At 33.3% G+C, this 26,254-nt stretch overlaps 1 protein-coding gene across 1 annotated transcript; it reads right to left on the reverse strand.

Moving 5' to 3' along the window:
• Positions 1 to 19,315: 19,315 nt before the first annotated feature.
• LOC143637260 (uncharacterized) lies at positions 19,316 to 19,867 on the reverse strand. The gene has a single exon (XM_077104692.1). It carries the CDS (start codon positions 19,865 to 19,867, stop codon positions 19,316 to 19,318), a length of 552 nt encoding a protein of 183 aa, XP_076960807.1.
• Positions 19,868 to 26,254: the final 6,387 nt, after the last annotated feature.

Below are 26,254 nucleotides of genomic sequence, written 5' to 3' on the forward strand. Positions count from 1 at the left end.
TATCATATGTTCTTGATCATATTATTCCCATACAATCTAATATTGGTGTTGGGAATAAGCAAAATGATTTAGGATATCACTTTGTTCCGCCTCCCATTTGGAATGCCTATGTTCCAAAACAACCCGATGGGTTTATCATGGAGATGAATGTAGAAATCTACACTCCACAAAATGATCCCAAGAAATTTTTTCCCAAGACGACTGATGTGATCTTTGATAAATCTGTTGATAGTTCTAAATGTTAACAAAATTCAGTGCCTAATGTACTGAGGTGTGTGTGGATGCTGCTGAAACAAGTTTTTATAACAAAATTCAGTGCCTAATGTACCTAAAATTTAGTCCAAGAGATTTGCCAAAACAAGCTTTTATCACAAAAGGCTAGGTATAGGTTTTAATGGGATTAAACATCTGAAGAAAAAAAGAAAGAAATGTTTAGAAAACAGAGTAACAAAGAGTTTTTCAAGATAAAAGAAAAATGTGATCAAGTTGTGAATCATGCTTCACCGGTTGACAAAGTTGTTGATCATAGAAGATGCTTTAACTGCAACAAATTAGGGCATATGTTCTATGCATGTCCTAATCGGTTTTGACATGATCATGTTCAAAAGAATATGGTCATGAAATCATTTATGAAATGTGTAAAAGTGAAGCACAAAACTCCACCAAGATTTGTTCCTACACAAATTTTTAAAAGAAATGTGGATGTTGCACCAATTAAAAGTGTGATTGAAGTTGGTGAGAATTCAAACTTGCAGAATTACAAATTTTATGTAAAAAGAAATTTTGTTGGTCAAAACTGGATATTTAAGTCTAACAATAAATATTTGAAAATACCTAGTGTGTTTGATTGTAATAAATCTGAGAGTTCAAGTGAAAGTTCAAAGGTTGATACGATATCAACTTATTGTGATTTTGATGATTTGGAATATGAGTTGTCTGATAAACTCAAACAACCCAAGGCCAAGAAAGGCTTGGGTTTCCTTGTTTCACTAAACCATTACTTGATGTGTAGGAGCTCTCAAGATCCAATGACTCTCATTGGATAATGGATAGTGGAGCTTCTAGCCATGACATGAACTCTTCATTTGCTGAAAGATGTCAAATCTATTAGAGGATATGTCGGGTTTGCAAGAAACCGAGGTGGCCATATTGCCGGGGGAAATTTTATCAAATGGAATAGTTAGGTTCGATAAAGTCAATTACATCACAGAGCTTGAGAAAAATCTTCTGAGTATTTCTCAAATATGTGACAAAGGCTTCTCAACTCATTTTACGAACAAAGAGTGCATGATCTTGAAACCCATATTCAAGATGCCTGATGAGTGGATCTGATGAGAGTACCTCGTGAGAATGATCTATATGTTCTCAATATGAGTGTTTCTTCAACGTCCAATCGAACTGTTCAATGTTTTGTATCTGAGGCGTTTGAGAAGGAATCGATTTTATGGCATTGGAGAATGGGACATACTCATGTTCGTAAGATTAATTATTTGGTTCATAATCAACTTGTTGATGGAGTGAATCTCAAGGGTTTTCATTTGAGTGAGGAATGTTTAAGTTGCAAGAAAGGAAAACAAAAGAAGATATCTCATCCGTCAAATATGCTCAATTCAATCAACTTACCTTCAGAGAGACTTCATATGGACTTATTTGGTCCTGTCAATGTCAAAAGTATCACTGGTGAACTCTACTGCTTGGTGGTTACTGATGACTATTCGAGGTTTTCATGGGTAATGTTCTTAGAGTCCAAAGACGAGATGTTTGAGAATTTGATGGTGTTATTCAAAAAGTTGGAGAATTCGTATAATTTTCCGATCAGAAGAATTAGAAGTCATAATGGAACCGAATTCAAGAACAACAAGATGCTTCCATATTGCAATGAGCATGGAGTTCTTCATGAATTTAGCGCACCTTACACTCCACAAAAAAATGGGGTCGCTGAACGAAAGAACGTACCTCTTATTAAAACAGCAAGATCGTTGCTTTTTGATTCAAAGTTACATGTTAGCTTTTGGTCTGAGGCTGTGGCTTCTGCCTGTTACACTCTTAACCGTGTTCTGACTGTGAAGAAGTTTGGAAAGACTTGTTTTGAGCTCTTGAACCGAAGCAAACCGAATCTAAAGTGGCTTGAACCATTTGGGTCACAATGTGCAGTTCTAGAACCCAATGGAAAGTTTGGTTCTACATCGGTTGAGGGATTCTTCGCGGGGTATGACATCCATTAAGACGTGTATTTCTTCCTAGCATAAACTGGATCGTGCAAGTACAAAATGTTGACTGTCAAAGATACAACATCCCAATTCAGAAACCAGGGGATGCGTGGATGTTTGATTATGATAATTTGAGAAAGTGTTTCAACATTCCAGATGAAGATCTTTCTGATGAAACTGTAGCGTTATTATTTCAACAATATATTCAATGTTGAACCTATTCATCAAGAATCTACCTTTGATGAAAGTCCTATTGCTACTCCTGCCACACCTTCTTTTGAGGATAATGGAGAAGATCTTGAAGATGTGATTGAATCCTTTGTTCAATCATCAACTCCAAGTTCGAACAATGTGAATGCTGAAGAGAATGTCACTAATTTACCAAGGTGTGATTGTTTCTAGTGAGATTATTCCTAGAACTTTGTCATATCATCTGGAAGATAACATAATTGGAGAATTGAAAACAGGGGTTCTAACAAGATGTCAAATAGATCAAAGCCTTCGATGTTTCTATACAAAGGCTTCTCCATTACAGAATCGGTTCTCATTCAAATGTTTTGTTTCACAAGTTGAACCGAAGACGTATAAAGATAAGTTAACTGAAGAAATTTGGGTTAATGAATGCAATGCAAGAGGAGTTGCAATAATTCAAGAAATCAGGTTATTGGAAGCTTGTGACTTGCCCGATGACAAAAAAGTGTATCATTACTAAATGGGTGTTCAAGTGCAAGCGTGACAAAAACAGGGTAATTGTCAGAAACAAAGCCCGGTTAGTCATTCTTGGTTTTATTCAACGCGAAGTAATCGACTACAACGCTCCTGTAGCTAGACTTAAAGCAACTCGCATTTTTCTAGCATTTACTTCATAGAAGGGATAATTTACAACACAGCTCAGTATATTTCTCTTTCAATCAGGATTGCAACCCGATTTTGTAAATTAATAAAAACTAGTCAAACAAAGTCCAAAAATTATGATTCTTGACTTTTTGAAAACTAGATTCAAAGTACTTAATCATAGTATCACAAATCAATCAGAAACACCAACGTATCATCAAGTAATACAATCTACAATCTAAAACACAGAATCTGTCAAAAAGAAGATTCAAACCAAAAGTCACAAAAATCATGATTCTTATATCCTTATGGTATTTAATCATCAAGTAACCATTTTCTACAACCAAATCTCATGATACGAGAAGGCAAGATACGAAACATGAAGAATTCACGTGACTTGGAACGTAAGTTTGAAAACGACTAATAGATACATCAATAAAAACAAGTACAGAAAATTAATCGCATGAAACAAATATGAAATCGAAATTGGAATCCCCATGAAACGTCAGGAGTTTTCACCTTTCAGTAAACGAAAACCTCATAAATTATTAAATAATCATATGGAAAAAGTATTAAACTTAACAATAAATAGTGAAATCGAATTGATAATTGAGTGTTCATGAACCACCATGACTTTTAAATTACAATTCTAAAACATAAGAGTAAATGAGTATAGTAATGAGGTAATCGAACTGAAATTCGACCATTCATGTATCACCATGACCTTTCGAATTTTCAATTCTAAAATGTAGTAGTAAATGAATAAAATAATATAGTAATCAAATCGAAATTCAACCATTTATGTTTCACCCTAACTTTTTTTTGAATTTTCAATTCTAAAACGTAGTAAGTAAATGAATAAAATAATATATTAATTAAATCGAAATTCAACCATTTATATATCACCATAACTTTTTGAATTTTAGATTCTAAAACATAATAGTAAAATAACAAGGTAATCGTTGGAAATTCGGTTATTATTTTGCAAACTTTTAAAAGTTTAAGCCGTAAATGAGCGTATAAATAAAGAAAGCGTGTCACAAAATTTTTAAACTTAACTATTCTCGTTTATTTATGCATAATTAAATCCTCGAGAATCTTTATGTAGGCATAAGCCTTGGACTTGTGTGTGCTTGTGTAATTGAAGTAACTGAATCATCAGTATAATAGTATTTGCGTACATGAGGCATAAATAAATCAATAATATCCAAATAATGTGCATTGAACAATCACATAAGGCTCACATAATTTCTTATCATGCAACCCAAACAATTAAGCAAATAAACTATAACCATAACAAACTAGAACACTACGTCTAATATCCTATCTTATAGTCACGGATCTGATACCAATCTGTAACACCCCGGCTAAAGCGGAATACGCCCGAGTGTGACATACAAATTGCTCAAAACACATGTGACACTATTAAGTGACAATATTATCATTAATTAATTTAAACATCAAGTACACAAGTTTGTAACAACAAATACAAGGGAAATACAAGAACAATTAACTTCTCCATTTATTAATATAACCTAAGTTCTAGTTTCTTCTTCACGACAGCATACCTCTACATAAGGTACCTGTAGCATATATATAAAATAAAGGTCAACTATATGAATAGTTGGTGAGCTTCCACAGTTTGATATACGTACAGAAAAATCATACAATTCCATGAACAAGTGTAAAATGAACAAGTAAGGTCCTTTCCAGTTGGGATTGTGCACCAACGTACTCAGATAAACGCAAATAATGTCGTTTCCAATTGGTAACAACCAATTTACTCGGTCCGGGGGTCCCTATTCCACTCATAACATCAAGGTCCTGAGTGCATAGGGGGGCGTATGATCATAGTTATTGAGGAAACCATGAGCAAGTAATTTCTGAGCAAGTAAGCGAATACACACACACACTTATGTAACGAATTGTAGTTTGTAAATAATAAATAGAAATTTTAATGTTGATAGGATATATATTCTGCCCTTAAAATATGTAAAAGCGTTAAAAGGGGGTGTGAGAAACTCACCTTGATGTTGAAGACAAACTTGAAATAAACCGAAAGTACGTAAATGAAATCGAAGCAATTGAACGTCACGAACTAGAATTAAAAGCAAAAAAATTAATATTAACAGACGACTTATAAAAAGTAGATATTCATACAAGCACTATAAGTATTTTCTAAGCGATTCCTAGAATCCTTAGTATCCAAACAATCCCACGGATTATTAAAAGTTTGACCAAAGTTTGACTTTTCGTTGACTTTAACCAAAAGGTCCAAGTTGTTGACCGTTGACCCTAAATGTTGACTGACGACCCGTTGGTGACTTTTGACCAATTATCTAGACTTAAAATAGTCATAAGATATTCATAGTCGCAACCTAATAATCGATCATGAAATTTTGCAGTTAATCATTTTTTTCATTCAACCCTATGACTAAGTCACACTTTTACTAATTTTATTTCTCATAAGTTTACTTAGTCATATAGTTCTAAGTTGACCCATAAAGTCAAAATTCAATTTACCACAATCATTCTATTACAAATTACAATTATTTTCACTAACCAATATGTTGATCATCCTTAACAAGTTTTCAATCATCAAAACTGATATTTCCAACCAACCAAAACATGTGATTAAATTATCAAATAATTCACACACATTCTTTCAAGTATTATGTATAACATATATTTTTCTTATAATTTTCCAATTCACACAAATATACGAAACATTCACACTCTACAACAACCTAATTTCAGTCTCTATTTTAACACAACAGTACATAAATATTTACCAAAAATTCTATATTTTTCCAATTGATGCAAGACCAATTGGATTAGATTTCTACTTCAATTTATAACATTCTAGAAGTGTAATAACACCCACTTTAAATCTCAAGTTATAAAATTTATAACATAGCTCAGAAAATTTCTCTTTCAATCTAGATTGCAACCCGATTTTGTAAATTAATAAAAACTAATCAAACAAAGTCCAACAATTATGATTTTTGACTTTTTGAAAACTAGATTCAAAGTACTTAATCATAGTATCACAAATAAATCAGAAACACCAACGTATCATCAAGTTATAGAATCTACAATCTAAATCACAGAATCCGTCAACAAGAAGATTCAAACCAAAAGTCACAAAAATCATGAAATTATATCCTTATGATCTTTAATCATCAAGGAACCATTTTCTATGACCAAATCTCATGTATTTCATTATTTTACTGATTTATAAAATAATATTTATGTACACATACATGCTCATAGTCCCAATTTCCACTTAACGGTTACGTTGATGGAAAATTGGTCATAGATCACAGAATTCGAAATAACAAACGTAAACCGATTTAATAAAGCGAATAAGAATAATGTACGAATTTATGTTTCGTAAAATACAAACGAATATGGATCAAAGATCAATTAACAATCAAAATAAACTTCGTAAACAATATTCTAAAGACGTGGATGTAAAACCACTTTGGGTATGTCCGAGAAAAAAAAATACGTGAATATGGGTTTATTTGGGGTAGGAGAGGTTGATGTGGGGGGTGGTGCCATGATTTCCTAGCTGAAACTCATTGGCGTTAATGAAGGGGAATGTAAGAGAACTTTAATCTTACAAAAATCGGTTGTAAATCGTGATGCTTTTAAATCTAATGGTGAAATAAACTTTATTTAGACAAAGACTTGAAAATTTTATGAAACTTTCACATAAAACAAATGTTTTCTTTTGTCCTGCGGCCTAGATAGAAAGGAAAAAAATGATTGTCAAGGTATCCGACTTGTTGAATGAAAAATAGCCTTATAGGGCTTAAGACTTGTTTGAAACAAAAAGTTTACTTTAAATATGGTTTGAATAAATAATTACATTATTATTAGTGGTGACGATAATACTAATAATAATATTACTAATAATAATAAATAGTATTAATAAATTTTATTAATAATAATATTGATAATGATGGTAATAAAAATAATGATGATGGTAATGGTACTAATAATAATGATAGTTGTAATATTAGTAATGATGTTAATAACTTTAATAATAATAATAATAATAATAAAGAGGTAATAAATATTTTTTAAAGAAAATCCATTTGATTGAAAGTAAAAAAAACAACCAAGGATTTGGGTTTAAGCGAGAGGTGTTAGTAAAAGAGATAAAATATAGGAAAGTATGCAAAAGAAAATATAGACGAGTTTGATGAATTTTGTAAAGATCTAAGTATTGAAACCGGAAAATCGTGTAAAGTTGATAAAGGATGCTGGGTTAGGATATTGCATGGCGGAACCAAGTTAGGCCTTCCAAAGTATAGCGGGTGTGCTATGGTCACCACAAAGATAGTAGGCTTGAAGCATGAGGTCAAACATGTGATTGAGACAAATGGTTAGGTACAGGTCTTGTAGATAGGTGAGTGGCGTTGAGTTTGGGTGGGTTTTAGCAATAAGTGGTAATTGAATCTACCACAGATTTAAGTATATCAACGTTTCAGGGAAGTAAAGTGGTGGGATTTACACATACGGTACAAAGGGTGTGTTTCAGCGCGAGGCTTTTCGGTTGTGTTTAGCTTGCGTTTCCAAAAATGGTGTTGGTTTGAATTTGAATTTACTATAGCAATGAAGGTGGGTGTGGTTAAACGTGGGGTGATCGGGATCGCAGAGGCCATTTGCTTGATAACTCGGATTGTCATTTTGCGGGTTGAGTGCGACAAATAGGAAAACGAGAAGGCATGATACGAAACATGAAGAATTCGTGTGACTTGGAACGTAAGTTTGAAAACGACTAATAGATACATCAATAAAAACAAGTACAGAAAATTAATCGCATGAAACAAATACGAAATCGAAATTGGAATCCCCATGAAACGTCAGGAGTTTTCACCTTTCAGTAAACGAAAACCTCATAAATTATTGAATAATCATATGGAAAAAGTATTAAACTTAACAATAAATAGTGAAATCGAATTGAAAATCGAGTGTTCATGAACCACTATGACTTTTAAATTTCAATTTTAAAACATAAGAGTAAATGAGTATAGCAATGAGGTAATCGAACTGAAATTCGACCATTCATGTATCACCATGACCTTTCGAATTTCCAATTCAAAAATGTAGTAGTAAATGAATAAAATAATATAGTAATCAAATCAAATTCAACCATTTATGTTTCACCCTAACTTTTTTTTTGAATTTTCATTTCTAAAACGTAGTAAGTAAATGAATAAAATAATATATTAATTAAATCGAAATTCAACCATTTATATATCACCATGACTTTTTGAATTTTAGATTCTATAACATAATAGTAAAATAACAAGGTAATCGTTGGAATTTCGGTTATTATTTTGCAAACTTTTAAAAGTTTAAGCCGTAAATGAGCGTATAAATAGAGAAAACGTGTCACAAAATTTTTAAACTTAACTATTCTCGTTTATTTATGCATAATTAAATCGAACCGAAAGCTGAGTATTCGTGGATCACCACGACTTGACATAATTTCAGTTAAAACACATTATAAAACATAGCGAGTTGGACATCAAACGTAGCATAAACCATCAAAAACTGAAAATAAAAAATCTGATTATTGAAAATCCTCGAGAATCTTTACGTAGTCATAAGCCTTGGACTTGTGTGTGCTTGTGTAATTGAAGTAACTGAATCAGCAGTATAATAGTATTTGCGTACATGAGGCATAAATAAATCAATAATAACCAAATAATGTGCATTGAAAAGGCTCACATAATTTCTAATCATGCAACCTAAACAATTAAGCAAATAAACTATAACCATATCCAACTAGAACACTAGGTCTAATATCCTATCTTATAGTCACGGCTCTGATATCAATCTGTAACACCCCGGCTAAAGCGGAATACGCCCGAGTGTGACGTACAAAATGCTCAAAACACATGCGACACTATTAAATGACAATATTATCATTAATTAATTTTAACATCAAGTACACAAGTTTGTAACAACAAATACAAGGGAAATACAAGAACAATTAACAACTTCTCCATTTATTAATATAACATAAGTTCTAGTGTCTTCTTCACGACAGCATACCTCTACATAAGGTACCTGTAGCATATATATAAAATAAAGGTCAACTATATAAATAGTTGGTGAGATTCCACAGTTTGATATATGTACAGAAAAATCATACAATTCCATGAACAAGTGTAAAATGAACAAGTAAGGTCCTTTCCAGTTGGGATTGTGCACCAACGTACTCAGATAAACGCAAATAATGTCGTTTCCAATTGGTAACAACCAATTTACTCGGATCGGGGGTCCCTATTCCACTCATAACATCGAGGTCCTGAGTGCATAGGGGGGCGTATGATCATAGTTATTGAGGAAACCATGAGCAAGTAATCTTTGAGCAAGTAAGCAAATACACACACACTTATGTAACGAATTGTAGTTTGTAAATAATAAATAAACGAAATTGTAATGTTGATAGGATATATATTCTGCCCTTAAAATATGTAAAAGCGTTAAAAGGGGGTGTGAGAAACTCACCTTGATGTTGAAGACAAACTTGAAATAAACCGAAAGTACGTAAATGAAATCGAAGCAATTGAACGTCACGAACTAGAATTAAAAGCATAAAAATTAATATTAACCGACGACTTATAAAAAGTAGATATTCATACAAGCACTATAAGTATTTTCTAAGCGATTCCTAGAATCCTTAGTATCCAAACAATCCCACGGATTATTAAAAGTTTGACCAAAGTTTGACTTTCCGTTGACTTTGACAAAAAGGTCCAAGTTGTTGACCGTTAACCCTAAATGTTGACTGACGACCCGTTGGTGACTTTTGACCAATTATCTAGACTTAAAATAGTCATAAGATATTCATAGTCGCAACCTAATAATCGATCATGAAATTTTGCAGTTAATCATTTTTTTCATTCAACCCTATGACTAAGTCACACTTTTACTAATTTTATTTCTCATAAGTTTACTTAGTCATATAGTTCTAAGTTGACCCATAAAGTCAAAATTCAATTTACCACAATCATTCTATTACAAATTACAATTATTTTCACTAACCAATATGTTGATCATCCTTAACAAGTTTTCAATCATCAAAACTGATATTTCCAACCAACCAAAACATGTGATTAAATTATCAAATAATTCACACACATTCTTTCAAGTATTATGTATAACATATATTTTTCTTATAATTTTCCAATTCACACAAATATACGAAACATTCACACTCTACAACAACCTAATTTCAGTCTCTATTTTAACACAACAGTACATAAATATTTACCAAAAATTCTATATTTTTCCAATTGATGCAAGACCAATTGGATTAGATTTCTACTTCAATTTATAACATTCTAGAAGTGTAATAACACCCACTTTAAATCTCAAGTTATAAAATTTATAACATAGCTCAGAAAATTTCTCTTTCAATCTAGATTGCAACCCGATTTTGTAAATTAATAAAAACTAATCAAACAAAGTCCAACAATTATGATTTTTGACTTTTTGAAAACTAGATTCAAAGTACTTAATCATAGTATCACAAATAAATCAGAAACACCAACGTATCATCAAGTTATAGAATCTACAATCTAAATCACAGAATCCGTCAACAAGAAGATTCAAACCAAAAGTCACAAAAATCATGAAATTATATCCTTATGATCTTTAATCATCAAGGAACCATTTTCTATGACCAAATCTCATGTATTTCATTATTTTACTGATTTATAAAATAATATTTATGTACACATACATGCTCATAGTCCCAATTTCCACTTAACGGTTACGTTGATGGAAAATTGGTCATAGATCACAGAATTCGAAATAACAAACGTAAACCGATTTAATAAAGCGAATAAGAATAATGTACGAATTTATGTTTCGTAAAATACAAACGAATATGGATCAAAGATCAATTAACAATCAAAATAAACTTCGTAAACAATATTCTAAAGACGTGGATGTAAAACCACTTTGGGTATGTCCGAGAAAAAAAAATACGTGAATATGGGTTTATTTGGGGTAGGAGAGGTTGATGTGGGGGGTGGTGCCATGATTTCCTAGCTGAAACTCATTGGCGTTAATGAAGGGGAATGTAAGAGAACTTTAATCTTACAAAAATCGGTTGTAAATCGTGATGCTTTTAAATCTAATGGTGAAATAAACTTTATTTAGACAAAGACTTGAAAATTTTATGAAACTTTCACATAAAACAAATGTTTTCTTTTGTCCTGCGGCCTAGATAGAAAGGAAAAAAATGATTGTCAAGGTATCCGACTTGTTGAATGAAAAATAGCCTTATAGGGCTTAAGACTTGTTTGAAACAAAAAGTTTACTTTAAATATGGTTTGAATAAATAATTACATTATTATTAGTGGTGACGATAATACTAATAATAATATTACTAATAATAATAAATAGTATTAATAAATTTTATTAATAATAATATTGATAATGATGGTAATAAAAATAATGATGATGGTAATGGTACTAATAATAATGATAGTTGTAATATTAGTAATGATGTTAATAACTTTAATAATAATAATAATAATAATAAAGAGGTAATAAATATTTTTTAAAGAAAATCCATTTGATTGAAAGTAAAAAAAACAACCAAGGATTTGGGTTTAAGCGAGAGGTGTTAGTAAAAGAGATAAAATATAGGAAAGTATGCAAAAGAAAATATAGACGAGTTTGATGAATTTTGTAAAGATCTAAGTATTGAAACCGGAAAATCGTGTAAAGTTGATAAAGGATGCTGGGTTAGGATATTGCATGGCGGAACCAAGTTAGGCCTTCCAAAGTATAGCGGGTGTGCTATGGTCACCACAAAGATAGTAGGCTTGAAGCATGAGGTCAAACATGTGATTGAGACAAATGGTTAGGTACAGGTCTTGTAGATAGGTGAGTGGCGTTGAGTTTGGGTGGGTTTTAGCAATAAGTGGTAATTGAATCTACCACAGATTTAAGTATATCAACGTTTCAGGGAAGTAAAGTGGTGGGATTTACACATACGGTACAAAGGGTGTGTTTCAGCGCGAGGCTTTTCGGTTGTGTTTAGCTTGCGTTTCCAAAAATGGTGTTGGTTTGAATTTGAATTTACTATAGCAATGAAGGTGGGTGTGGTTAAACGTGGGGTGATCGGGATCGCAGAGGCCATTTGCTTGATAACTCGGATTGTCATTTTGCGGGTTGAGTGCGACAAATAGGAAAACGAGAAGGCATGATACGAAACATGAAGAATTCGTGTGACTTGGAACGTAAGTTTGAAAACGACTAATAGATACATCAATAAAAACAAGTACAGAAAATTAATCGCATGAAACAAATACGAAATCGAAATTGGAATCCCCATGAAACGTCAGGAGTTTTCACCTTTCAGTAAACGAAAACCTCATAAATTATTGAATAATCATATGGAAAAAGTATTAAACTTAACAATAAATAGTGAAATCGAATTGAAAATCGAGTGTTCATGAACCACTATGACTTTTAAATTTCAATTTTAAAACATAAGAGTAAATGAGTATAGCAATGAGGTAATCGAACTGAAATTCGACCATTCATGTATCACCATGACCTTTCGAATTTCCAATTCAAAAATGTAGTAGTAAATGAATAAAATAATATAGTAATCAAATCAAATTCAACCATTTATGTTTCACCCTAACTTTTTTTTTGAATTTTCATTTCTAAAACGTAGTAAGTAAATGAATAAAATAATATATTAATTAAATCGAAATTCAACCATTTATATATCACCATGACTTTTTGAATTTTAGATTCTATAACATAATAGTAAAATAACAAGGTAATCGTTGGAATTTCGGTTATTATTTTGCAAACTTTTAAAAGTTTAAGCCGTAAATGAGCGTATAAATAGAGAAAACGTGTCACAAAATTTTTAAACTTAACTATTCTCGTTTATTTATGCATAATTAAATCGAACCGAAAGCTGAGTATTCGTGGATCACCACGACTTGACATAATTTCAGTTAAAACACATTATAAAACATAGCGAGTTGGACATCAAACGTAGCATAAACCATCAAAAACTGAAAATAAAAAATCTGATTATTGAAAATCCTCGAGAATCTTTACGTAGTCATAAGCCTTGGACTTGTGTGTGCTTGTGTAATTGAAGTAACTGAATCAGCAGTATAATAGTATTTGCGTACATGAGGCATAAATAAATCAATAATAACCAAATAATGTGCATTGAAAAGGCTCACATAATTTCTAATCATGCAACCTAAACAATTAAGCAAATAAACTATAACCATATCCAACTAGAACACTAGGTCTAATATCCTATCTTATAGTCACGGCTCTGATATCAATCTGTAACACCCCGGCTAAAGCGGAATACGCCCGAGTGTGACGTACAAAATGCTCAAAACACATGCGACACTATTAAATGACAATATTATCATTAATTAATTTTAACATCAAGTACACAAGTTTGTAACAACAAATACAAGGGAAATACAAGAACAATTAACAACTTCTCCATTTATTAATATAACATAAGTTCTAGTGTCTTCTTCACGACAGCATACCTCTACATAAGGTACCTGTAGCATATATATAAAATAAAGGTCAACTATATAAATAGTTGGTGAGATTCCACAGTTTGATATATGTACAGAAAAATCATACAATTCCATGAACAAGTGTAAAATGAACAAGTAAGGTCCTTTCCAGTTGGGATTATGCACCAACGTACTCAGATAAACGCAAATAATGTCGTTTCCAATTGGTAACAACCAATTTACTCGGATCGGGGGTCCCTATTCCACTCATAACATCGAGGTCCTGAGTGCATAGGGGGGCGTATGATCATAGTTATTGAGGAAACCATGAGCAAGTAATCTTTGAGCAAGTAAGCAAATACACACACACTTATGTAACGAATTGTAGTTTGTAAATAATAAATAAACGAAATTGTAATGTTGATAGGATATATATTCTGCCCTTAAAATATGTAAAAGCGTTAAAAGGGGGTGTGAGAAACTCACCTTGATGTTGAAGACAAACTTGAAATAAACCGAAAGTACGTAAATGAAATCGAAGCAATTGAACGTCACGAACTAGAATTAAAAGCATAAAAATTAATATTAACCGACGACTTATAAAAAGTAGATATTCATACAAGCACTATAAGTATTTTCTAAGCGATTCCTAGAATCCTTAGTATCCAAACAATCCCACGGATTATTAAAAGTTTGACCAAAGTTTGACTTTCCGTTGACTTTGACAAAAAGGTCCAAGTTGTTGACCGTTAACCCTAAATGTTGACTGACGACCCGTTGGTGACTTTTGACCAATTATCTAGACTTAAAATAGTCATAAGATATTCATAGTCGCAACCTAATAATCGATCATGAAATTTTGCAGTTAATCATTTTTTTCATTCAACCCTATGACTAAGTCACACTTTTACCAATTTTATTTCTCATAAGTTTACTTAGTCAAATAGTTCTAAGTTGACCCATAAAGTCAAAATTCAATTTACCACAATCATTCTATTACAAATTACAATTATTTCCACTAGCCAATATGTTGATCATCCTTAACAAGTTTTCAATCATCAAAACTGATTTTTCCAACCAACCAAAACCTGTGATTAAATTACCAAATAATTCACACACATTCTTTCAAGTATTATGTATAACATATATTTTTCTTATAATTTTCCAATTCACACAAATATACGAAACATTCACACTCTAAAACAACCTAATTTCAGTCTCTATTTTAACACAACAGTACATAAATATTTGCCAAAAATTCTATATTTTTCCAATTGATGCAAGACCAATTGGATTAGATTTCTACTTCAATTTATAACATTCTAGAAGTGTAATAACACCCATTTTCAATCTCAAGTTATAAAATTTATAACATAGCTCAGAAAATTTCTCTTTCAATCTGGATTGCAACCCGATTTTGTAAATTAATAAAAACTAATCAAACAAAGTCAAACAATTATGATTTTTGACTTTTTGAAAACTAGATTCAAAGTACTTAATCATAGTATCACAAATCAATCATTAACACCAACGTATCATAGAATCTACAATCTAAAACACAGAATCCGTCAACAAGAAGATTCAAACCAAAAGTCACAAAAATCATGAAATTATATCCTTATGATCTTTAATCATCAAGGAACCATTTTCTATGACCAAATCTCATGTATTTCATTATTTTACTGATTTATAAAATAATATTTATGTACAAAAGGTTTCAATATTTTCTTTTATGACAAGACTAACAATTTCTTTTAAAGTCATCAACTTGATCATCTTTTTATTTCTTATGATTACATGTGTTTGGATACTCAATCCCACAATCCCAAATCAAAGAAACATAAACAAAATATATATTAACCATGCTTACTTACTTGCTTGATCAATGCTATATCACTATTTGTTCCAAGAATCACCCAACTTGATTATGATATTTTGAGAGTGTTTTAGAAAAATAAAATGTGTGTGTGTGATGTGATATGGACGGACAAAAGGAAGAAAAAGAAAAGTTATAACCTTAATTGTTATTTACTCATCATTAACACAATCATTAAGACATAATTAATTTTATTAAACTTTAGGTTATGTCAGTTTTTATTACATGTGACATGTTACATTCTATTATAAACATTTTCTAGTAACCATATGTTGTGTACTAGTCTTTTTGTTACTTGTCATGTTTATGTTATTTTAATTATTCACTTCTCCTACAACATATAAGTATACAACAACTAATCATGTAGCATGTAACACAATTTCACCCACCACATATAATACATGTAACATATCATGTGCGACAAATTTATTATAACCCATCATATATTATAACATGTGTGACAAGTTTATATTTCTAGTTATCAATAACTAGTTACTCTCACTTAGGTCACTAACGACACCACTGACTCAATGTATGCATACATGACACTATATGCATGGGAGTTCATTAACTTAGTTAACATAACTAACTGGTTTACTGACACAGCCAGCAGGATTTAACAGAAAATGCAGGGTATCACATCGAGGATTAAAAATTTTGAATGTATATTTTATTATGGAGTTGGATATTATAATATGTTTTATACATATATTTATAAATAAAAACCAAAAATTTAAAACGGGTCGGATTTTCGGGTTTGAAAAGTAACGAATGTTACAAATAACTAGTAGATTTGAAAAATGAAAAACAGCAGTTGACGTCACAAATCAATGGAACAGTTGTCAGCTGACGTCATTCTTCATCTTCAAAATCTGTAGAATATTCAGCAAAACTCGCAATCAACAACAAATCTTCACAAATGCAGAGACGAAGCTCTGATACCACTTGTCAGATCCGAGCCCCGGTGCGGAAGTGTGTGAAACAGTGATAAACGAGCTCAGATCCGGAATCGATCTACAACTTGTATTCACTCTTAAAAGATCTAATGAACAGATGTGAAGAGTTCGATTCGATTAACAATCAATATAGGATGAATAATTGTAATCAAAACACAAAGAGATAGATATAGTAGTATGATTACATTAACCAGATGATTTACATGAAGAACACTCATACATACATACGTACATACATACATACATACATACATACATACATACATATATACATACATACATACATACTGTAACAACTCGGTTTTACCAATTTATATTACCCGACCCATTTTAAACTTGGAAGACTTTTCAATGAAAATATCGCGTCTATCGAGTTTATTATTTATTTTTAATATTATCATATAATTATATATGTGATATATATATATATATATATATATATATATATAAACAACTTTCAAGACTATGCAATGTTGATCCTAGACTACACTTTAACCCTTAAATGCTTCCATCTTTAAACTCCAAGGACCTTTTTGCAAAATCTGATTATATTATAATATAACCCATTTAAACAAACCCAAACCCATAATTAGGATCCAAATCCATAGCCCGTTTACCCGTTTATGTTATCTTGCACCCTAATCTTCGTTTAAAAATCAAATTAGATTTGTGCATATCTTTTATACCTATTTCACCGTCATTATTCCTCAAATAATTGGAAATAATAAATCAAATATTATACGAATTCCTTATTTTACCTAATCCGCCCTAGCCCGTTTTTCATTACGCTACTTATCGATCATCAAAACTCAATTGAAGCTGCAGTTATAACCTATTGAATCTCTCGAACAAAACCCCCATGACGAATTGGATTTCTTTGAGCTGCAAGTATCTGTTCGGGTTCATGTTTAGTCGTCCGCGTTTTCAATAACTAAACCTCTTATGTTAATCGTTAAAGGTAATTGTTTACTTTTCTGGGTTCGTCTGTGATCAATGGACATAAGCCCTATCATCAATTGGGTTATCGTCCCGTAGCCCATGTTCATTATCTAGTTCTGTTACTAATAGTTTAAGTTCATGTCGTCCTAAACCTTAACCAACACTGGGCTACGGGTGTGCGTGAATCTCGGTTTGGCGGCCACTGGCGCGGGTTCGAGTCCCGGCCAGCCCGTTTTTGTAGTATTTTTATTTTTTATTGAATTTAAATTCATTAATCAATTTAATGTATATGTATAATCAATTAATTTATATTATAAGTATATTTATTAATCAATGTTTTGTTAAAACCAACACATTAACTAGTCTTTCTAAATCTTGGTTAAAAACCTTATATATATGTTATGTTATTAAAAATTAATAAGGGTTAATATATTAAGAAGGCGTTTATAATAAAGAATTTAAAAAGGAGTTTAAATCTAAAATATGTATATATAATTATAATCTTGTTAAATTATATAGTTTAAGTATTTTGTAAAAGATTATTATTATTATTATTATTATTATTTTCATCTATTAGTCACTTATTATTTACAATACTAGTATAAAAGAAATATTTATTAATAATAAACATATATTAAATGCATTTTTAGATTGAGAAAACAAATCTCTTTATATAATTTATAAAAATCTTTATAAGTATTTATTCAAACATTTTTAAGTGTTTATTATAAGTAAATCATATTTATTACGATAAAACTTTGATAATAAAATTTATAATAAATCTAAGTAATAAAAAGCTTTTGTAAAGATTGCACTCGATCATTAAACTCGACTTCTCTATAGTTTTGGATTATTTATTCACTTCGTATTTATTCCACAACTATTGTTACTTAGGATTTTTCGTTGATAATTTCTGAAGAGCGTGACTCTTGTTCACTATCGTTCTTACAGCATTCGTTTATCTTCCGCTTAATTGCTAAGGTGAGTACCACATTCCCCTATTTTACATACATACATACATACATACATATATATATATATATATATTAATAATAATAAAACATCATTATTTTATTAAAACCCAAAACCATTAATGGTGTTTTCTCGTTGTTGAACGTCTTAATAAATTTGCCTATATTAATTTTATATATAAAATATGTATGATATATTCATTCTTTAGAAATTGTAACAATCGTATTTTAAACGTATTAATTATATTTATAAAATTAGATTTTCATTAAATATCCAAGATATATTGTCAATCAATCAATCAATCATACCCAGTAAAAATCTCATGAATAGCATACGCGAACCGTACCTCTATCCCACAGAATAGAGAGGTTGCTTCCAGAGAGAACCCCAGCTCAAGATATATGTATATAGTTATAAATAAATAGGTAAAAAGATAAAAGAATAGGTAATAATAATATTAGGGGTCATAATACTAAATTAAAAATAGACTCTAAATTTAAGAAGATTATAATAATATATGAGATTATGCATTGTTCCTAGAATGAACCACCCAAGGAACGTATTTAGCGAAAAAATATATGTTGCTCCTAGAAGTCTTTAACCTTAATCCTATGTCTCCACGAATTCCTATCCTCAACCATGCCTCTGAGAGATGAAGGTCTATCAGATCATGTCTAATCCTCTCATCCCAAGTAAGTTTGGGTCGACCTCTACCCCTCCGACTCTCTATAGTAATGCTTTCTACAGATCTAACATGAGCCATCGTCTGTCTTCTCATCTCGTGTCCAAACCATCTTAATCTCCCCTCTCTTATTTTATTTGATATGTTCATCACCCCTAGTCTTTCCCGAGAAACGTCATTTCTTATACGGTCCAACCTTGTGTGCCTACACATCCACATTAGCATTCTCATCTCTGCAACCTCTATCTTACACTCATGAGTCTTCTTAATAGCCCAACAATCTGTTCCATATAACATTAAGGTCTAACTACAACCTTGTAGAAATTTCCATTTAGTTTAGTTGGGAATCTCCTGTCACACAAAACTCCTGTGGCGGCGGCTTTCCATCTACACCACCCTACATTCACGCGGTGGGCCACGTCACTATCTATCTCCCCATCGTTATGTACAAATGATCCTAGATACGTAAACTTCGTTACCTCAGGAATAGATTGGTCTTCAATGGTAATTTGGACCTCCTCATTATTGTTTCCCTCGCCAAAGTCACAGTGTAGATACTCAGTCTTAGCGCGACTAATCCTCAAACCTTTCCTCTCTAGGGCAGCTCGCCACCCTTCTAGCCTCACGTTCAGGTTTTGTTTTCTCTCAGCCACTAACACAATATCGTCTGTAAACATCATACACCATGGTATCGTCTTCTGAATTGACTTTGACAGCTCATCCAAGACTACTGCAAAAAGAAAAGGGCTCAAAGTTGAACCCTGATGAAGGCCTACCACCGCAGGGAAGGACTTAGTATCCCCCACGGGCGAACGAACGCTAGTTGCAGTCTTGGCATACATATCCATAATTATCTCTATGTATTTCCTCGAATACTATTAAGGATATCAAAAAGCAATTGACGTAGTACACTATCATACGCTTATTCCATGTTAATGAACACCATATGCAAGTCACGTTTCTTCTCCCTATACTTTTCCATCAGTCTTCTTAAGATGTATATTGCCTCGGTAGTGGACTGCCCCGGCATGAAACCAAATTGGTTCATCGTAACTTGAGTTTCCTGTCTAATTTTGGCCTCGATAACCCATTCCCATAGTTTCATAGTGTGGCTTAGTAGCTTTATACCTCTATAATTCCAACAACATTGGGCATCTCCTTTGTTCTTATAGATAGGTACTATGACGCTACTCCTCCCAATGATCTGGTATCTTACATGATTTGAATATAATATTGAACAAAGTGGTTAACCACATTACTCCTTCATCTCCCAGACACTTCCACACCTCGATGGGTATGTTGTCTAGGCCAAGTGCTCTAGCCTTTCCCATCTTCCTAAGTGCAGTCTTCACCTCTTCCTGCGCGATACATCGACAATAGCAATTATTTCGAAATTGTTGTTGTATGGATGTGCCTTAGTTTTCTTTTTGGTAAGTCCTCCCTGTATTGAAAAGGTTATGGAAGTAAGTTCTCCATCTTAACTTGATGTCCTGCTCTTTAACCAAAACTCGCCCATCTACACCCTTTATAAACCTCACTGCCCTTATATCTTGCCTTCTACGCTCCCTGGCTTTAGCAATCTTAAACATGTCATGAGAACCTCTTTTGTTTCTAGATGTTCATGTATTCGTTTAAAGGCCATGTTCTTTGCTTCCGACACTGTCTTCTTCGCCCCTTTGTTGGCCTTTTTGTAAATCTCTCTCAATTCTATGTGCTCCTCTTCATTCATGCATCTCATAAGCTCCCTAAAACTTTGTTTCTTGTCCCCTATCTTGTCTTGTACAACCTCGTTCCACCACCAAGACTCCTTATGCCCACCTATATTTCATGTTGTAACTTTAAGACACTCCTTCGCTATTTGAGTAATCTTTGCCGCCATATCTTCCCACATCTGACTTGAGTCCCCATCCAGTTATTCGACGAGGTAATCCTATCCCTAAACAGAGAAAGCTTGTCGTCCTTCTAGTTTTCCCACCTAATCCAAGGTGTGCATTTCTTCTCTCGCTCAGTCAGTCTGATTCTGAAGCCTATATCCGCTACTAGCAATCGGTGAAGAGTCACGACTGTCTCCCTAGGTATTACCTTACAGTCTTTCCACCAATGTTTCCTCATTAATAGATAGTCTATCTGTGTATCACGTCCCCCACTGCTAAAGGTGATCAAATGTGATTCTCTTTTCTTAAAAACTTTCTTTGGGATTATGGTCAAAATGTCTTGAGAAACGGATTAAAAACTTTCTTTGGGATTATGGTCAAAATAAGGGAAAGCATAAAGTCTCTTGGGATATTGTGTGTCGGCCGAAGTGTGAAGGTGGTTTGGGTATCCGGCGTATACGGGATGTCAATAACTCTCTGCTGGTTTATCATATTTGGAGCTTAATCAATGTGCGTAGCTCGTTGTGGGTTAAATGGATTTATGAGTATAAAATGAAGGGGCGAAATTTTTGGAGCTTGCAGATTCCTAACTCGTGTACGTGGGGATGGAGGAAAATTCTTCAGTTCCGTCCTCAGATTAGAAAATTTATATGGCATGAAATTGGGAATGGGAGATCTACTTCAGTTTGGTATGATAAGTGGGATGAGATTTGTCCTTTAATTGAATATATTAACCCTAGAGCTATTCATCGTGCTGGCTTGTCTTTAGAGACCTGTGTCAGTGATGTTGTTCATCATAATAACTGGGGTTGGCCGCCGGATTGGATTTTGAGGTATCCAATTCTTTTGAACCTAAAAGAAGTCAGCATTTGTCCGGATGAGAGGGACAAGATCGTGGTAATGGATGAGAATGGGACTTCAATGAATTTCTCGGCGTCTGGAATTTGGAATCTTATTCGGAGACCGGCTGATAAGGTGTCTTGGGTGCATGTTGTTTGGTTCTCTCAATGTGTTCCAAAACACTCCTTTATGTTGTGGATTGTGCTTCATGATAGGTTGAGCACGCAGAATCGTATTATGGGATGGAAAATTGGTGGGTATCCAAATTATAACTTGTATTGCTGCCCTCTTTGTAATGGAGAGCCGGATTCTCGTAACCACCTCTTCTTTGAGTGTAAGTTCTCTGCTGAGGTTTGGAGTATTGTAAGAATGAAAGGGAAGTTTCAGGGATGTAGGAATGGTTGGGCGAATATTCTTCAATATGTGTCTCAATTTGGAATGTCCAACTCTATTGAAAATGTTGTTAATCGGCTGCTATTTGGGGCTTCGGTTTACGTTATCTGGAAGGAGCGAAACAACCGGCTTTTCAAGAACTCTTTGAAGACCCCGAAGATGGTTGCGGACGAAATCATTAGGGGGACGCGCCTAAAGCTTATGACTCTAAAGTTCAAGAATTCTGAACGGGTTAATCGGGTTCTCGAGGATTGGCACTTTCCGCGGGGAGTTTCCCACCAGATTGATGATAATGGTTGATTTGTTTTAGTTTTGTTTATTTACATTGTTCTTGTGTAAGCTTTGGCTGTGTTTACCAATGTTTGGTGGTTTTTGGTTTGTTTACTCTTGTATGGCATGTCATACATGAGAACTAATATGGCACTCTGTCATATTACTTGTACTTTTTGATTGTGTGGAATGCTTTTAACCGGGTGAATCCCTTTACCCAAAAAAAAAAAGAATGAGTTTATTATACCTAGGTCGTGTCCCACTGTTGTCTAGAAGATCTATGCATTCTCGTTCCTATCACCAAAACCGAAACCCCCATGAACGCCTTGAAAACCATTGTCATCCTTACCAATGTGCCCATTAAAATCACCTCCTATACAAATCCTCTCATCCCTAGGTATGCCCCCCACAACAGCGTCTAAGCAGTCCTAAAATTCTCTCTTTTCCTGATCTCCTAGTCCTACATGTGGCGCGTAAGCGCAAACTACTGCTACTACTTCCTCACCCAACACTAGTCTTAACACCATAATCCTATAATTGTGCCTTATCACCTCTACCACACTAGTGTCTAGTTCCTTGCCACTAGAAACCCCACCCCATTCTTAGCCCCATTAGACACCAAATACCATAACTTATACCCATCACACTCGTTACCTTTATGTCATTTCCATCTAAACATGCTATCTGGACCCTACGCCTTTTAAGCACGTCAACTAACTCCAACAACTTATTTTAAAGAGTTCCTACATTCCAATAAGCCAAACACAATGTATACTCCCTAACTTTTCCTCTAACCAAACCTCTCGTCTCGGGACATGGTCTCAAGCAATAATAATGATTCCTACGGTCTATGATTGCAACTAGTCACACACTTAATAGAAGTAAACACACCAAAGATATACACGTACTATAGGTCAAAAAGCACCCGATCACACACATGTCAACCGTCTAGCACACACGTAACCCCAAAAAAAACACACAAGCATTTGTTAGTAAAAAAGGTATTTATAAGTTGGTGTTAACAAAACTATCTTTATACCATGTGCTATTAAAGTAGAGGAACTCTATTAGTGCCCAAATAATGAATATTGTGTAATCTATTATTTGAGATATACCTATAAAATACTAATGTATTTCAAAGAAAATTATACGATCTGAGTGACCTGGTGTTTTCCCAAAACGTTAGTGATGAACGAAAGAACATAGACAGTAACCGGAACTGTCGGAACAAGGATGTTGGTGGCTGCCGAGAAATGTCAGTCTGATCCAACTTTGTTCCTCCAAAAATGGTGTGGAGTTTTACAAACCCGTACACCCTCAGCAGAAGGCACCTCGAAATAGACCACAAACAAGGTGGTGATCTGCGTTGGCGTGTAGATGGATGGGTGGGAGGTATGCGGTTTTCGTTTGTGTGGCCGACGATGATGGTTGTATAGCGGAGTGACGGTGAGGTAGGTTAGAGAGGGGGAGCGATTTATTGTAACTTGGAGGTCAGCGAAGTACCGGTAATATTTTCCGGCCGTCTGTATATGTACTTTATTACTGTTTGAATTCCGGCGCGGTGGGACTAATGGGGCAGTACGGAGAGCTTATCAAATAAAAACGAGGAAGTTAACTTCATGAATAATATATATATATATATATATATATATATATATATATATAACGTATTAAATTATTTTATTATATTTATACATGTAATCATTTATAATTCATTATATTTAATTAAATATTATTTATATAATCATATAATTATTCAACGCATATTTATTTATTTAAACTAATAATAATGATTTCAAAATAATAATAACCGTAGACATCAATCGCTCAATCAATAACATTACAATCCCAAACCTAACTTAAACTCATCGAAATCTTAATTTATTAAATCATGTTATATCTTTATAATTAATTTTATTACCATTAATAACTAGAAACCCTTGTCAACGCATCCCGAGAAGCTCGATCTCGTCTAACTTAGTTTTTATCACCGTTTCATCTTCACTTGTTCTACTTTATCAGGTGAGTATCTCACTCTCCCTTTTTAACTCATTTTTGTTGTTTTGGGGACATATGTGGTTCTAATTATTTTATTATTATTTAATACTCAATTGCAACTATTAATCATGTGTATACCAGTCTATGTCTAACGTGTTATATGCTTACTTGCTTATTTGGTTGTACCGTTGTAGTAGCCATCGTCCAGTGCATCTAGCATCTAGCTTACCGAAAACTTATTTACTTGCTTATTTGGTTGTATCATTGTAGTAGCCATCGCCCAGTTCATCTGGCATCGTACTTATCGACAACTTACTTAGCCATCGTCCAGTTCATCTGGCATCGTGCTTATCGACAATTTATTTACTTGCTCATTGGTTAAATTTCTTATCTCACTTGACACAGTTTGCTCTTTTATTTATTATTATATTGCAAGGCCCCGATCCCGGTGCCCTTCCTTGGCGTTAGATTTACTCATAAACGCAGTTCTAAATATTAGAGTTAATTAAAACATGCGCGGAATAAATAAAACTTCAATCATTCATAACATTCAAACTTGTCTCTTTAAAACATAATATAAAACATCTTATTTAACATCATGACAAATCTTTCTACATATGTCAGCTTCTTCAGATCCTGCCATGTGTCTCACTCAAGCTAACTGCTTCGGTCTATTAACCTGCGTGCATACTAAAAGTCAGCTACACTGAGTCAGTTCTAGTTAAAACAAGTAACATACAATACATTCATATACTTACTCATACGTATCCATAGATACATGTTAGTTACTTAACATGCTTATCCTTCTTTCGTACATACATAGGTATATACTTTCTTTCATTCTTTCTTTCTTTCATACTTTCATATTTCATTTTGCTTTACATACATACATATACATTTTAAAGAGTCTTTCGCCCAATAACCTCACATATATTATTAGGGTCTGCCACCCTTAAAGAGTCTTTCGCCATATAACCTCATAAATATTATTAGGGTCTGTTCGCCCTCCTTCACAGATATTATTAGGGTCTGCCACCCTCTTACCGTCAATTCATACATACCTTCCTTTTCTTTTATATTTATATACTTTCATACATACTCTTAATATTTTCTATATCATTCATATATCATACATACATCATTCATAAACATTCACATAGCATACACTTATCACTTAAGGTAAGTGTATTAACTAATCACATCGAGTATGCACACAGCCCCAAAAAAATTTCAAGGAAGTGGGGCTAGAAACTCACCTGAGCTCGGTTCCTTTCTGAGTTAATGGTAACTCCTCTTTTTAACTGGGTGCGGCTAACTGTATAACAATTACACGTGTCAATTAACTACTTCTAACTATATCATACTTCTAAGTTATGGTAACCCCTAGCTACGGGGGTCCGGGGGCAGCACCCCTAGCAGCGAGGTCTAGGGACGGCAGCCCCTGATAGGGTCCAAGGGGCAGAGCCCCTGGCTGGGATCGAACGGCAGCCCTGTAACAGTCCTTAACAAAAATTTCACTTGAATTCTTAATTTATTGTTTTATTCGCTAACTCATTCGTTATAACAAATGGCCTCTGGTTAAGCCATTCGTGATGACGAATAGTTTGATCTTACACGAATGAATGAGTAACGAATGAATTAGGCCATTCGTGATTTCTTGAGACGAATGAGTAACGAATGAATTAGGCCATTCATGATTTCTTAAGACGAATGAGAGGCTCATTCATTACGCAAACACGCGAATGTATCTATAACAAATGGGTTGATTCATTATCTGATCATAACGAATGAATGGGTAACGCATGAATATATCATTCGTGGCTTCTATAGGGTGAATGGGACGTTCATATCGTTACTAGG

The sequence above is a fragment of the Bidens hawaiensis genome, unplaced genomic scaffold (genome assembly GCF_021521415.1).
Source record: "Bidens hawaiensis isolate Kalapana, Puna unplaced genomic scaffold, B.hawaiensis_p1.1 tig00008161_1, whole genome shotgun sequence".
Lineage (NCBI taxonomy): Eukaryota > Viridiplantae > Streptophyta > Magnoliopsida > Asterales > Asteraceae > Bidens > Bidens hawaiensis.